The sequence below is a fragment of the Dromiciops gliroides genome, chromosome 4 (assembly GCF_019393635.1).
Source record: "Dromiciops gliroides isolate mDroGli1 chromosome 4, mDroGli1.pri, whole genome shotgun sequence".
In the NCBI taxonomy this organism is placed as follows: domain Eukaryota; kingdom Metazoa; phylum Chordata; class Mammalia; order Microbiotheria; family Microbiotheriidae; genus Dromiciops; species Dromiciops gliroides.
In genome coordinates, this window is record NC_057864.1 from 21881029 (window position 1) to 21897506 (window position 16478).

Genomic DNA, 16478 nt, shown 5'->3' on the forward strand with positions numbered 1-16478 from the left:
GCTAGTTGAGGCTGAGTGTTTTCCTTGGCCATCCCCAAGGTCTCCATCCTTGTCTCTCCCTCCTGGTTTGCCTGGATTCCTTCAAATCTCAGCAAAAATCCCATCTATCATAAGAATTCTGGTCTGATTCCCCTTAATGCTAGTGCCTTCCCTCTGTTGATTATCTCCCATTTTTCCCGTTTATAGTTTGTACAGAGTTGTTCGCATCTTATCTCCCCCATTAGACTGTGAGCTTCCTGAGAACAGGAACTATGTTTTTTGTCTTTCTTTCTATTCCTAGCACTTGGCATAATTCCAGCCATATAGTAGGTACTTAATAAATGTTTATTTACTGACTTGACCAATTGGCTTGAGTGTTTCTGAAATAAGCCTAGAAAATGTGTGAAGGGCTTTGAATGACAAAGCCTTGCTGGGCTTCTGCCACAGAACAGTGATAGTCCAACTGATCTCCTTCTCAGGCCCTGGTTGATTACCCAAATCTGGGGTGGTCACCTTTTCCTATAGAATGATGCCAGGCTTTTTTTTCTTCTGTCCTGCCTCAGGAAAGAAAAGGAAGCTGTCCTCTAACTCTGAAAGATTAGCTAGAATCACTCAAGTGATTTCCTTCACTCATTTCCCCCAAAATCCAAACCACTGTTTCAAAAAGCATGCAATCAATTGGCTATGTCTCTGAGCCTGGTGGCATGTTTACACAGGGCTAGAGGAGGGAAAAGGATGTCAATGTAAAATTTACTCAATGGGGCTTGAACTCAATGGCTTCTGAGGACACTTCTGAATCTCTGATCCTTAGTTGTCAGATGAGGATCCTGAAGCTTAGAGAAATGTAGGAACTTGCTCACTATCATGCAGCTAGGGAGTGCAGACCTTATTCTCAAAACCCAGTCTTGTGATGCCAGAGTTCAGGGCTGAAATATCCCTCGACATCCCTGCTATCCCTCCTGCTAACAGAGTCATTAGTTCAAGAGCCAGTAGAGACCTTAAGAGATCACATATTCATCCTTTTCCCATTGAGGGGCATGATGAAAATAAGCAGATCCTCTCATGCCTCCCCTGGACAGTCCTTCAGATATGCCCTTCCTCCCTGTCTTTCCCTTGGATGCTACATTTTTTACTGTGTATCCAGGCCATCTTCTTGCAGTCTGCCTTACTGCTGCACCCTCCTTTGAACCCAAATCTCCAGATACCCTACCCTGGAGGAGCAAATCCATTCACCTCCAGAACTCCTACCCCAGCTCTCCTGTGGCCTGATCAGTGATGCATGAACACAAATTCACCAAGGCCACTGCATGCAGCAGGCCTCAGACCACACAGAGCTTCACTTCTCATCTAGCTGTCTGTTCCACATCTTCCCTTTCCCCACTCCTGAACATCATCCCTCATACACACTTTGCATGGTTAGCATGTCATTACTACCATTGTGCCTGGAAGAAAGTGTCACTCAAATACTGTGGCTCCCACTCTCCTTTCCCATAACACCCTAGAATGTAAACCCCTTCCTTGGTCACCACCTTCCTGTATCTGTTGTTTCTTCCTATCAGAATGGACAAGGACTATCTGACTTCCTTATGTGTTCCTGGTACTTGGCACAATGGCTAGAATCTATTAAGTACTGCATATTATAAAAATTCTTTTCATCTTCTTCCCCTGAAATAAACTTTTTTAGGAAAGAGACTTTCACCCCCTTTAGTTATCCTTTGTAAGCACAGAACACCACCAACATCACTACTACCCCTCTCTCACAATGGCAAGGACCTGTGTTAGGTTCCTTGAAGGCTGCAAAGCAGTCCAAGATATCCACTTTTGTTAAGAGGGTGGGACTTCCCAATGGAAGAGAACTGAAAAGACAAGTCATTAGCCAGGGTCTAAAGTACTGAGCAAGCTCATAGGCTGTCCTAACTGGAAAGGCCATTCAGGAGAGAGACCCATAAAGATCACCCCATTTGATCCATCATTTGTAAGTGGAGGAAACTGAGAGTGAAGGGAAGTGACTTTCCCCCAGCTTTAGTTAGTGTTAGAGCTGGGGGCTCACACTCATGTCCCCTGTCCCCCGGGTGCTACTTCTAGATTGTTTTTCATACATTCTTTTTTTTAAGGCAATCACAGTAAAGTGACTTGCCCAGGGTCACACAGCTAGTAAGGGTCTGAGGCTGGATTTGAATTCAGTTCCTCCTGCCTCCAGACCTGTGGGTAGTCTCCTCACTTTGCCACCCTAGCTGTCCCTCTAGTATATTCTTAAACGCAGAAGGAAGAAGCCAGCTTAGGTGATGAGCCTGGGGTTAACAACACAGAATCTGGATCCAAGGGGCAAAGGGGTGGACTGAGGTAGACCAGGTGTCTCTGAACAAGAGCCAAGATCTCTCAGCTCTACCTACCCACCTTCCCCATCTCCCAGAAGGCTACAGCACCTTCTTCTGCCAAATTAAACCCATCTGCCTGCATGAGGAACAATATCGACCCACCTTCCCTGAATCCTACCCAACTTCATTTCAAACCTGAAAAAAATGTGCTTCAATCCATCCCGTCCCAACACTATTTGGCTGGCACATCACCCAAGGCTGCAGCACTCCCTGTCCCCAATTCCCCTGCCCCAGGATGCAGGTGTGCTGTTATATTCACATACCTTCCTTGTGCATAAATCACTTTGCTTGGAGATCCGTTCCTTTGAAAGAAAATGTGGCACTGAGGTATCTGCTAACTACTACTGCTGCTGAGAGTCCGGCATTACTCCTTTAATACAGATCATTAACATTCACAGAACCTTAACTACAGCAGCGCTAACGAGCACGGCTGTAATAGAGAGTTTCCACATAAATATCCATCGATGCTGACATCCCTTCTCTCTTGGTATAGTAACTCACCTTTTCTAGATAAATCATCGCATTATGGCTTTCTCTTTCTCCCTAACTGCCATTATTAGAGGTTGCGGAAGAATAATGAACAAACTCTGGTTTAAAAAAAAAGAAGAAAAGATAAATGAATATTCTTTTGGAATAAAGAAATGAATTGGCTATGGCATTCACAGCCCTACCCACATAGAGCCAGGGGAATGTGATATAATGGAAAGCCTTAAGGTTCTGAGGACTTAAATCGAAACACTGCTCTCTGTCACTAGCGGTGTGACCTTGAGCAAATCACTTAACTTCAGAGCCTTGGTTTCCTGATCTGTAAAAATGAGAGGTTTAGATAAGAGAGCTTCTAAGGTCTCTTTCAACTCTAAAGCTAGGATTTTATGGAATATTTAATATAGCTTTCCATTATTATGGTTGTTGTTGTTATAATCAATTTTCTAAGTTACTTGGGATTTTGAGCAACCTGAGCTAAGGCTAGGCATCCCTGGTGAGCTAGAGAGTGTCCAAGGAGGGCAGTTGGGATAGTTAAAGACCGTTCATGCACACCACCTAAGTATCATGGAAGGAAATGGTCTGTTTAGCCAGCAAAGACTCAGGGGGAACATATCAGATATCTTTAAGTATTGGAAGAGTTCTTCTTCAAATGAGGTGCTAGGCTTGACTCCAGAGGCCAGAATGAAGAGCATTGAGTGGAATTACAGAGAAACAGATTGAGTCGAGATGTCAGAAACATGCTAACAACAAGCACAGTCCCTAAGTGAACTGTCTGCCTGGGGAGGCAGGAGGGAGTCACCCCTCAGTGCAGTCTCCAAGCAAAGGCCATAGGGGATCACTTCTTCGATAGTGCATAAAAGGGATTGTTGTTCAGGTCCAGGTCAGCCTAGTTGACCTTGGAGTGTCCTTTTCATTCTGCACTTCTTGGTTGTGTGATTTGGAGTGCAGCCAGAGGTGGGCTGAAGCACAAGAGGAGACAGGGCTGGGTTACTGGCTGGTCCTGGAGGGAGCTTGATGCCTGAACCTGAGCATCCCTTGTAACTACCAGGTTGGGTTAAGTTAATCTCAGCTGGGACTGGACTGTGGGACCACGGAGAGGTCATTCATTAGAACAAAAGAAATAGTCACAAGCAGAAGGAGAACCTCGTTAACCAGAGCAGGCCACCAAGAAGGGGTGATCAGGACAGGCAAATGAGACATGGAAAACTGAAGGGTCCCAGACCACAGCCCAGCAGGGTGCCTCTGGATAGTACAGGGAGGGCCAGGGAGTGAAAAGCAGGATCTGCATGAAGGAGTCTGGGAATTCCCCTGGGGTGGAGAGCAGTAGGCAACAGCTGAGACACTGTGCAGGACGGAGACATCATCACTATCAGGACTGGGGCGGGAGCTCTGGAAGAGCCCTTAAAATCTGGGAGGTTAGAACAGACTATTGGTTGGGGCAGCTAGGTGGCACAGTGGATAGAGTACTGGCTCTGGAGTCAGGGGAACCTGAGTTCAAGTCTAGCCTCACACACTTGAGACTTGCTAGCTGTGTGACTCTGTGCAAGTCACTTAACCCCAATTGCCTCGAGAGAGAGACAGAGAGAGAGAGACAGAGAGAGACTATTGGTGATGAAGGGAATCTTTGTTGTTGTTGCTCAGTTGTTTCAGCCATGTCTGATCTGTTGTGACCCCATTTGGGGGCTTTATTGGCAAAAATCCTGGACTGTTCTGCCATTTCCTTATCCAGTTCATTTTACAGGTGAGGAGACTAAGGCAAACAGGGTGAAGTGACTTGCCCAGGGTCTCACAGCTAGTTCTGAGGCTGAATTTGAACTCAAGAAGATGTTTTCCTGAGTCCAGACCCAGGGCTCTATGCACTATGACGCCACCTAGCGGTCCTAGAAGGGAATTTTAGAACAGAGAATTTCAGAGCTGGAAGGGTCTTCCTTTATAACAGAAAATGTTAAGAACCGAGTGTCAGGACTGGAAAAGCCCTTAGAATGTGGAGTGGTAGAACAGAGTTTTAGAGTTAGAGGGGCTCTTAGAACAGAGAATGTCAGAGCTGGAAGATCCTTTAGAACATGATATTTTAAAATACAGTGTTGAAGCTGAAGGAAATCTAATGTTAGAACACACACTATCAGAACTGGAAAAGATACTAAAACGTGGGGTGTTAGAACAGAGAATTAGGTCTAGAAAGGGAATATTAGAACCAATTTTAGAACCATGAATGTAAGGAACCTTAGAACATGGGATGTTAGAACCAAGAATGTCAATGCCCAGAGGAACCTTAGAACATGGGATGTTAGAACAGAGGATGTAAGAGCCCAGAGGGACCTTAGAACATTTGACGTTAGAGCGAAGAATGTCAGAGCCCAGAGGAACCTTAGAACATAGAATGATAGGGTAGAGAATATGAGAGTGGAAAAGACCTTAAAACATATGCCATTAGAACAGACTGATAGAGATAGAAGGGACCTTAGAACATTGTCTTAGAATAAGCAGTGCAAAAGCTAGAAAGGACTTGACTTGTACCAGGGCTATATTATCCAGGGCATTTAAGGAGGCTAGGTTGGGGAAATAGAGCAAGCAGATTGTTGTCCAAATTGGACTGTGGTGATGGAGAGCAGAGAGAACAGGTGATATGAGGAAGAGTGGGCAATGGGGGGCCCTGGGGATGGGCACTCCTTGGGTTATCTCCCTCTTTGTGTCATCCTTAGGATGAGTGTAGAAGGTCCTTGGGTATATGTGTACTGCCAGTGTCCTACATGCCAGTGTGCCCTCTTCCCCCAGATGCTTAAACCTTCTTTCAGATTACTTTTACATGCTAGGTATGGATCTAATTGTTTAACAGTTGTCTTTCCCTTTAAATATAAGCTCCCTGAAGACAAGAATTCATCCATTTTTTGTCCAGTATCCTTAGCAAGTCCAGTATAAGTACTAGACAAATGCTTGTTGACTGACTAACTGAATGCAGGTCCCAGACATGCACAGTGTACACCAAAAGAGGGGGCTCTGAGCAATAACAAATCTCTGTTGGAGCTGGAGCTTGGGTCTGAATATCTGATTGTCCTGGCTGCGCTCACTCCTTGCCTTCTATGGGACTGCCGCCCTTTGATGGGCAATGGGGTGCAGCAAAGAAGATGGATGGGGTCCTAGGAAGACAGGACTTTGGAGAAAAGTCAGTCTGAGGCCTCCTTCTGATTGGGTGGAGTAGCCAGCCTCTTAAAGGCAAAGTCATAAAAACACAGAGTCCTGATAAGCTCTATACAGCTCATGTTCTCTTGCAGGCCAAGGAAAATCTCTCATGTTATAGGTACCCAGACTCTGCCTTCTAATAGTGCTTCCTCCCCACACATCCCCTTCTCTCTCTCCTATCATGCAGCTCTGTCAGCATATCAACTTGTTCTCTCCAGTGGCTTGGCAATCCAGCTTTCTTTATCGCAGTATTATTCTGTCGGCAGGCTGTCATATGAATGTCTGGCTTTTTTCCCCCATCGTTTTTTTAATCTCACAGCCTCAGGTTTTTATGTTTCTTTCCCTGACATCAGAGGTGTTCCCGCCTTCTTCCTTCTTGTCAATAGAGAGGTGACAGTGGGTTCCTGGTCTCTGACTGTCCACCTAGGCAAGTAACTACCAATGAGGCTCCACACTTTCTCACCTGTATGCCTCCACCACCTCTAAATTGAACCCTCCTTTTTTTTTATTGCACCTGTGATTTCATCAGTTCAAGGACCTCCCAGGTGGCAGAAGTTTTGCTAATAATGCAAATAAGTACCTTCTTTGCAACTTAGAAGCTTAGAAAGCTGCCTAGGACCATGAGGTTATATGATTTGTCCAGGGGTAAACATCACGAGATGGAACTTGAACCCACATCTTCCTAACCAAGCCTAGCTCTCTATCCATATCATGTGACTTTTCAAACTCTCCCTGATACCAAAGAAAAAGAACTATGCAGACTGACAATATAAATAGTATTCTGCCCTGATAATACCCCACCTTTCTTTCAAGAGGAGTATATGTTTCGATACTTGTTTGAGATGACCATTATTGATATTTCAGCTACTCAGGCTTTGGCTTCCTCTTTATAATTTTTAGTTTACCTGGATGTTGTTGGGTATGTTTTTCCTTTCCCTTTGCTTAGTTTACTGTGTATCTAGTTATTTTTTAACCCCATGTTCTCTGAATTCTAGGGACATTTCTTAAAGATTTTTGGTGGTCAGTGGACCTCTATCCATTTTCCTGAGTCCTGTCTATTCCATGTGCATGATTACTCTGTTTGATGTCTGTAGCCATACTTTGATCAAAGCTACAAAGAAGCATTTCCTCAGTTAATTGCTAAATCTGCTTTTCTCAAAGTTTAAATAATTTTGTTTTCATTCTGGTCATTGTATCCAAAGAACCACCTTGGCTGGCATACAGTAGGCACCTAATAAATGCTTATTGATTGATTTCTTGATACTAAAGCTTCTTTTTCTTCCCAAATCATCCTTCAGGCTTTGTGCTTCTTATTGAAGAGACAGGAAGGTCACTTTCAGCATAATGTAAGGAAGAACTATCCAACTGGTAGTCTGAGCTACCTCATAGTGAAGAAAGCCATTTGATAGGTAGTGAATTCTCCATCCCTAAGAATATTCAAGTGAGGCTGCATGACCAATAGTCTGGAAAATTTTAGAGATAATTCCTGCTTGTTAAGGGCTAAAATTCTAGCTAAACTGTCTAAAATATCTAATGAGTGGTCGCCAATAAATTATAAGCTTTAGCAAGAGTTAGACTTTTAAGCATTTATTAAGAAGAATAAGAATTTGTTAAAGAGAGAGAAAGGCCTAGATTCCTATCTATTAAAGGGAGAGCACATTTCTAGCTCCGCTCTCCACCCGAGTCCAGAGGAAAGAGCGCGAGACTGAGCGCCAGTCTCTTCCTTCCTCCTCCCACTAGCCCGCGTCACTTCCTGACTCCTGGTCTTGCCCTCAAAGACCTTCCCTTCATGGGCAGAACTCTTCTACAGTAAGTATCCAGCAGGTGGCGTCATTCCAATCGTTACATGCTTTAGGCTTCAGTCAAACAGAGATATGAGATTGCAACACTGTTCACCAGGGAGAGAGGTTAGGAGTTTGCTTCACCAGCCCAACCTGTTACCAATACTGGAGTTACAAAAGCTCAAAAAGCCCTCTTGGAGTGCCTGGCATCATCTTATGACTCCAAGCTGGCCATTAACCAAACACTTTATGGGTAGCATAACCATATTTGAAAATTAAAAGACTCTAGAGTTAATTATTAATCTAATAAATGATTCCTGAAAGCTTTCAACAGTTCATCAAACATTGTACAGAAGAACAAGCCCTAGACTGGGAATGAGAAGATTTGGGGGTTCAGTCCTCACTTCCAAGAATTAATAGTTATGTGGCAGCTAGGTGGCACTGCAGTGGATAAAGCACCAGCCCTAAATTTAGGACAATCTGAGTTCAAATCCGGCCTTAGACACTTGACACTTACTAGCTGTGTGACCATGGGCAAGTCACTTAACCCTCATTGCCGTGAAAAAAAATAATAATAGTTATGAGACCTTGAATAAATAACTTCCCGTCTCTAAGACTACTTCAGCATCCACAAAATGGGTATAATGGTTCTTCACCTGCCACCCTCAGAGGCTAAGTGTAAGGATATGGTGAGGTCACCTTGTAATTATAGGTCGCTGTGCATAATAATGAAAAAGAATAATGTTACCTTTTAAAATAATTAAATTAATCAAATTTAATATTCCCCTGGCAATTTCACAACATCAAGGAAACCCAATGAAGGCTTCCAACATGTTGAGTGGACCACCTGTGCTGTTCTGTGGAGAGGACATGGACAAGAGACAAGTGGGATGGGCAGGAGAGGATAGGTGGTGAGGAGCCATCAGATGGAACTTCCAAATGGATGAGTTCCTTCACAGATCTATCTACTGCAGTATATTTGGGGATTTGTGACATCTGCCATTCAGATGTCATTTCAGAGTTGAAAAGATTATGCTATTTACAATTTGTGCTGTTTGCTAGTTTCCCAGATCCTTAGCACTACTCAAAGGGTCCCCAAAGGTAACACAGGCCAAACCATGCCTGACGCATGAATCCTAACAAGTAGCAGAACTGTGGGTTTTTTGCAGCCGTTCATAGTTCTGAACAAGAAACTGGTTTGAATAGTGTGCCATGTTAGGAGATCATAATAATCTCCTAAATTTGTACAGCGCTTTTAACTCTTCCAAAGCATTCACCCATCTGTTCTCTCATTGGGTCGTCACAGCAACCATGGGAGGAAAGGAGAATGGGAGTTATTATCTCCATGGTACAGATCAGGCAGCCAAGCTTTAGACATTTGAAGTCAGTTGCCTAAGGTTGCACACCAAGCTAGAGAAAGCACAAAGACTAGGACACAGGTCTCTTGATTCCAGGCCCCAGAGGCTTCTTTCCATTAGACCCTGAAGCATGGCAGCTGAACAAACAAATTCCAACAGGGAAAGGAGAGGGGGAAACAATCACAACCAAAATTAAAAAAAAAATGTGGCCTAGAACGGCTGTCAGAGCAGCCGGCAGATCTCTCCTCACATGGTTTTCCCTTTGATGTCACATCTCTCCATGTATAATTTCCTCCAATTTGCTCCAATTTCAGCGTCTGCCTGTACTCTCCAGGCTCGGTTTTCCCCCCATCCAATATTTCTTATTGGCTCTTGAAGACCATCTGGGCCGCCATAGCATCTTTTCCCAGAGAAGTATTGCAGGGAGCAGGGAGGGCCCCCCCTTCCCCTCTGTTTGCACAGGCTCTTCCAAGGGGGTGGTGTGCAAATATTCTCATCCCGTTGCTAGCAGCCAATACTATTCCATGGTGTTGTGAGCTCCCCAAACTTTTCATAGATAGGACCAGTGCCAGATTTTTTTTAGTGTTTTGGAAAGTGCCCAAATAGTCACCAATGAATGAATCAGTTGATAAGCATTTATTAATCATGAATAGGTGAGTCAACAAGCATTTCATGTGTGAGAGCCAGGAAGACTTATGTTGAGTCCTATCACAAACACCATGATAGGTCACTTACCCTCTCTCAGCCTCAGTTTCCTCATCTGTAAATTAGGTATAATAATAGTGTCTCCCAGGGTTGTCATGAGGATTAAATCAAATGGCATATGTAAAATGGTTTGCAAAATTTAAAGTGCTATGTAAAAATGATGTTGGCGATGAGGTAGAGGGTAGATATGTGGCACAGTGGATAGAGTACCAAACCTGAATCTGAAGGCTCTTCTTTGTTAGTTCAAAACCCCTTAGACACACTAGATGAGTGACCCTGGGCAAGTCATTTCACCCTGTTTGCCTCAGTTTCCTCATTGGTAAAATGAACTGGAGAAGGAAGTGGCAAACCACTCTAGTACCTCTGCCAAGAAAATCTCAAATGGGGTCATGAAGAGTTAGACATGACTGAAATAACTGAACAACAACAATGATGATGATGATGTGCCAAGTACTGTGCTGAGCCCTTTGGGCTCATGTGTAAATTTAGACTTAGGGAGTTTCCTGAGAGGCACCCACAGGTTACACAGCTTGGCTGTGGCCATAGCCACATACCTTGTATGTATCAGGGGCAGGACTTGAAATCAGGTCATCAGATTCCAAGGCCAGCGCTCTATCGACTATGCCACTAGCCTTTGCTCGTCTTCCCACTTCAGTCAAATGAGCTGGGGCGAGACTGCTTCAAACACCATGGCTTTCATTCTCCAGGGCAACCCTTTCCTTGTAGCTTGTTTCCCTTCCTGCACAATGGGAAAAAAAAGTTTCTAGACTTTGCCCAATGTCTAACAGAGGACTAAAGCTTCTCCTCATTTAAAGAATAAAAACGGAAATATTTCATCACTAAGAGATTTGTAGCTTCATATTTTCATCAAGTTAAAGTTGGAATGGATTTCCAACAACTCACCTTGTTTTACAGAGGAAGAAGTTGAGACCAAGAGAGCTTAAGTGATTTATGTAAAGTCATATGAGACCTATTAGATTGGCTAATATGACAAAAAAGGAAAAATTGGGATGTTGGAGGCAATGTGGCAAAACTGGGAAACTAATACATTGTTGATGGAGTTGTGAACTAATCCAACCAATCTAATAAGTGTGAGGTGGTACCTCAGAGTTGTTTTCACTGGCATTTCTCTAATCAATAGTGATTTAGAGCATTTTAGTAATCATATTTTTAAAGTGCTTTGTTTTATAAATCTTGTTATATCATTATCTCATTTGAACCTTTTTTTAAAAAATCTTGATTATTTTGTTTCAGTGTAAGTACTTTTTTCTTGTAATCTCCCGCATTTCATTTTATGCATTTAAAAATATGATTCTGAGACAGCGTCCAAAACCTTCCCAGATTTCTAGGGGGATTTATGACACATACTCAAGGTTCAGAACCCCTGTCCTAAAGACAATAGGGATCCCTGGAAGCTTTTTAAGCAGGGGACAGTTCAACAGAGCTTTGGAATGCTTACTTTGCTATGGGGAGAATAGTTGGAGGGGAGGGAGACTGAGTACCCAGAGAGAGAGGACCCTCTGGGGGCAGAGAATACAATTTAGAGACTCTTGCACTAATCTAGGCTAGATGTGTCAAAAAATTGGAACTGGCAGACAGTACCAGGTGCTAGGAAAAAGAAAGAATGCTTAGGTGAGGGAAATAAAACCTGTACATTCATGTAGGGCCAAATGAGAAAGTTCACTAGATCAGGAGAGATCAGAGAATAAAAGGAAAAACTTCAGTTTTAGGACTAGGAAACTTAGCCAGTCGATTCAAGAGTAAGATGCAACAATGAGAGAGAATATTTATGGAAAATGTCTGACACCTTGGAAGGAAGTCAGACAACTACAAAGCTTTGAGGTTTTTATCTTTTGTTCTTTGAGACATCTTATAGACAGAAATCAGTTATTTATGTCTTTCTTCCATTTGGCCCATCTGTCTGCCATCACTCCCTAGCTTGCTAGACACACTCCTTCCCATCCCATCCCTGACAAGACCTAGGAGAGTGACTGCTAACACTTGACTGAAGGAGATGGGGCAAACATCTCTGATTCCTCCCAGGAGATAATGTTTCCCAAGGGTGTGGCTTCTTTGTTCAATTAGAGGCAACATAGAAAAGAGGATGGAGTGTGTGCTAGACTCAGCATTGGAAAGGCCTGGGTTCATATTCTGCCTTGATAGAAGCTACGCGACTCTGTATATGTCAGTTTCCCCAATCTGTAGAATAACTGTAATTGTGATGCCTCCCTTAGCAAGTTGTTGCAAAGTCCAAATGAGGTAATGTCTATACAATACTTTGCAGACTTTAATGTGCTATATTAATGTCATTTTTTTATCACTTGCTGAATTGAACATTCTGATATCTTGTTGGGAGGTGACAGTCTCATGTCTCCTCAAGGTAGCCTCCCATATTTTCACCAGGAGCAATATGATTTGTTGTTGTTGTTGTTTTATGAGAACCACAGGGTGTTTGTCAAATTTATTTAAATCATCAATCATGTTCTATAGCTATTTTCTTTTTTATATTGGACACATATAATGAGATTTTGGACACTAAAATGTTTTTTTTATTAAAAGCTGTGATCTAGAGCCCATCTGGGGAGGCTAACTCATAAATCCATAGGAAAGAACAAATTTATAAAGGTTATAAAGGCATAGACTTAACTTTTAGGCCACAGTGTGGATTACATATTATTCATTCATTCATTCATTCATTCATTCATTCATTCATTCATTCAGCAAACAAGCAAGCATTACTAAGCACCTACTGCATGCAAATCACTATTCTAGGTAGGTCGTGGGAGTGATAAAGAGTTTAGATAAAATAGGGTGCCTGCCTTTATGGAGTTCATATCCTAGTAGTAGGAAAAGATACAATCACAAATTACTGGAACCCATAATAATATGTGGCACATTCATCAGAATTGTATAAACCAAAGCCAGGGCATGAGAAGAGTGAACTGCTGCTTATGTCTGGGTGCAGAAGCCTTTAGGTTTGACTACCACAAAGAATCTGCTGCCTGGGAGAGGTAACCTGAGATACCTGTAAAGGAACTTGGATGGAGAGCATTGAATGATTGGCAAACAAGTCTGACCTTTATTTTATGGGCAATAAAGGGCCCCTGAAGATATCTGAGATCAGATCTGAGCATAGAGAAGATAATTCTGGGAACTGTATCCAAATATGCATTGGAAGGATGGGAGGTGGAACAAACACTTATTAATCACCTTCTGTATGCTAGGTATTATGCTAATAGGGCTTTACAAATATTCTCTCACAGGGAAGTGGGTAGAGTTTAGCCCTAATAAGAAGCTACCACAGTCTGCCAAGTAGATGATACAAAGGCAAAGTGTATCCCCTGAAAAACCAGAAAGCAAACGCCAAATATATTAATTTACCTCATACAATGCCTTCTCTCATCCTGTTCATTAAAGAAAGTTCACGTGGCTAATTCAGAGAATGAGAGATCTAGATGCTCAGAGCCCATCTTCCTTCACCCCTTGCAGAATGAATGAATCCCCTCTGTGATATGTAACCCAAACATCCTGGAATTGTAGAGTCATCAATATAGAGGACAATAAATCCAATTCTATCATTTTACAGATGATGAAACTGAGACATAGGGAGGCTAAGGTGTTCATCACCCCATTACCCCACAAATTGCAGTGGTTCCCTATTACCTCCAAGAGAAATAGAAAATACTTTTGCTCTTAAAGTCTTTTACAACTGGGCCCTTCTCTCCCTTCCCAATCTTATACTTTGCTTCTATCCACCTACTCTATGATATAACAACTCTGGCCTTCTTTCAGATCTGTGCCTTTTTACTGGATGTTTCCCATGCTCTCCCTTCTCACCTCTGCCTGCAGACTTCTCCAGCTTCCTTCAGGACTCACCTTAAATCCCACCTCGTACAAGAAGCCTTTCCTTTTCCTTGTCCCAGCCCTGCCAATTGGTAGTTCCTTCCCTTCTGAGTGGATCTCCCATTCACACTGTATAAACATCATCATCTACATGTTTTCTCCCTGATTAAAATGTGAGCCCTTGAGGAGAGCCCTAGCATACAGTAGATGCCTAATAAATGTTTGTTGTTCATTATTATTTTATTGCCCAAGTCTGAATTAAAATTTGAACCTAGATCTTCCTGACTCCAAGTATCACTATTCTATACTGCCTCATTAATCAGCTTTGTGCTTCTTCGAAACATCAATAAGGATAATAAAAGTAATTGCTGACATTTACACAATGTTTTTAAGTTCAGGAAAGATGTTATAGATATTATTTCATTTGCTCTCATAACAGTCCTATGAGAGAAGTGCTATCATTATCCCCACTGAACAGATGAGAAAACTAAGGTTAAGTCATTTGTCCGTGACCACACAGCCAAGGAGGATTCAAATCCAGGAATTGTGACATGAAGCACAGTCCTCACAAGACAGCCAATCTATTTTTAAACCTCTCTGATCATCAATAAGTTCTTCCTTATGTTAAGCTGAAAACAGAATACCAGTGGTTTCAACCTGTTGCTCCTAATTCAGGTTACTGGGGCTAAGGAGAATCTTGAACCCCTTGTCCTCATAAGAGTTGTGCAAATACCAGGACAAAAATTATTGTTCCCCAAGTCTTCCTATCTCTAAGTAAAACAAATCTATTTCATTGACGACTTTCTTATATGATGTGGTTTCTGGCCCCTTCCCCATGCTGATCACCAACAACCATCTCACAAACTATGTGCAAAGTTCTGTGCTCCATCCTTCAGAGATTAAAAGTAAAAAAAGTAAACCATCTGCCCTCAATGGGCTTACAGTTTACTTAAGGAAGTATAGGAATTGAAGATGGTAAACGGAGTCCTTGCAGGACTCTAGAGAAGGCAGTCTTTTTTCAATTTATAATCAATGATCCCATCCAGCTTTAAAGTTCTGAGAGTTGGTCTATGTATGAGAAAGCACAAGATGACTTCAGGAGTCAATAACAGGAGTTTTCAACTTCCTTTAGTGGATGATGATTAAATAGTTCTCACAGTCATGACCAGCACAACTCTTGCCATTCCCCATCACTGTGACTGTAGGCTAAACTAACAAACACATCATTTTCTTTTCTTTTTTACATCATTTTCTTAGGATATAGTAAGTAACGAACCTTGTTGAACAAAGGTACCAAACGGTACATCCATAACAGAACTTGTTCTCACAGTTTAGAAATCATCTCTTATTTCTAGTCAAACTTCAGTTCAGTTAATGTCAAGATTAGCCAGCTGTTCCTCATAGTCACCAGAAAGGTCAGGTGAATATTTGACCCTGTAAAGAATTTAAAAGCCTTCTGACTACAACCAGGTGGTTATTTTTTTAAAAGACTGAGTTTAGCCTGACTCTTTAAAAATGTCTATAATCACAGGGAACTCCTATTAATCAGATATTTAATTAAACTCAGTTAATTCAAGGAAGCCTTCACCAAGTGGTTTGGACAAGTAAACAGCCATTCAGTTAATTTTCTGAATACTGGGGTCACCAATGAACTTGAATTTCTACATTTTAACCATGCTAATTTAGAGATGATGAAACTTCAAATTCATATTTATTCTTTAACAATATCCCTAGCTTGTGTTAAGATCAGCTACCTAATGATAACCAATACAAGAGTTTGTACTTTAACTAAAGCATGTGTAACATTCTGATGTGTATCTATGCCTCGCTTCATTGTTCTACTAACCATCCATGTTCAAAGTGATTTTCAATCCACTGGATTTTCACTGTATATAATGGACTCAGAGTTCGTTTGAGGTCAAATATCAACTGTGATACTCACTAGCTAGGTGACTTTGAGCAAGTCATTGAACCTCTTCAAACCTTATTGCTATACTCTGTAAAATGGGGCTATTATGTGTGCTAGACCATATGGGATTATTTTGAGGAATATAAACATTAAAACATTAACAAAATGTGCATTTCCATATTATCCATTGTGATTTGGAGGGATAGGTGGCATAATGTTCTAAGTAAACCTTATCAGGTAGTAGCAATATTCCTACCACTTGTAGTGGGTCAGAGATGCCAGACAACATCCTCATCTTCCTCATAAATTCATGTCATGATGTGTCTCATTTCATGTCCATTCATCATGCCTTCCAGAATGGTCACTCCTTTGATGACTTTGAAGAACGTTTTGCAGCAGCTGTACCGGTAAGACTGGGAGGTCCCTGTTCAATTCATTTATTACAATTGTGTTCATGTCATTCACTTCATTTTCACACCTCATTCCTTGTGGTTTCAGAACAGAAACTCAGTGGTGGACTTTGACAAGTGTTTCAGGGTCAATAACCAGGTAAGGCTATGAGGTCCTTGCTCTTGTGGCCAGTTCTATTGTGTCCCATGCAAAATTCAGAAGTGTTAGGGTAGCTGGGTTTGGGGCAGGAAAGGCAAGTCTCACCAGGGACAGCAGAGGTCATGTCCAAGGCTGGTCCAACAAAACTGTTCCCAGGCATGATGTTGGATATCATGAGAAGGAAAGCAGTAGCAAGAGGGTAATGGCTAGAGAGGAAGGAGGAAGCAATACTTTCAGCAAAGCCAGTGGGAGGACTGGACTGGAAATAAAATGCCATGGACTCTGAAATCATGGCAAGCATAAATCTCCA

General features: G+C 42.1%; 1 protein-coding gene across 6 annotated transcripts in view; it reads left to right on the forward strand.

The window, feature by feature from the left end:
* The window catches only part of DAB1 (DAB adaptor protein 1), a 1311411-nt gene that overhangs the window by 1250333 nt on the left and 44600 nt on the right, over window positions 1–16478 (forward strand). For 5 of the 6 annotated variants that reach the window (XM_043963028.1, XM_043963033.1, XM_043963030.1 and 2 more), the window contains one exon: window positions 15976–16026. The exons of the other annotated variant lie outside the window; for it this stretch is intronic. In XM_043963028.1, the coding sequence (XP_043818963.1) occupies window positions 15976–16026 (51 nt within the window). The remainder of the gene's footprint in view (window positions 1–15975; window positions 16027–16478) is intronic. 6 annotated transcript variants of the gene reach the window in all.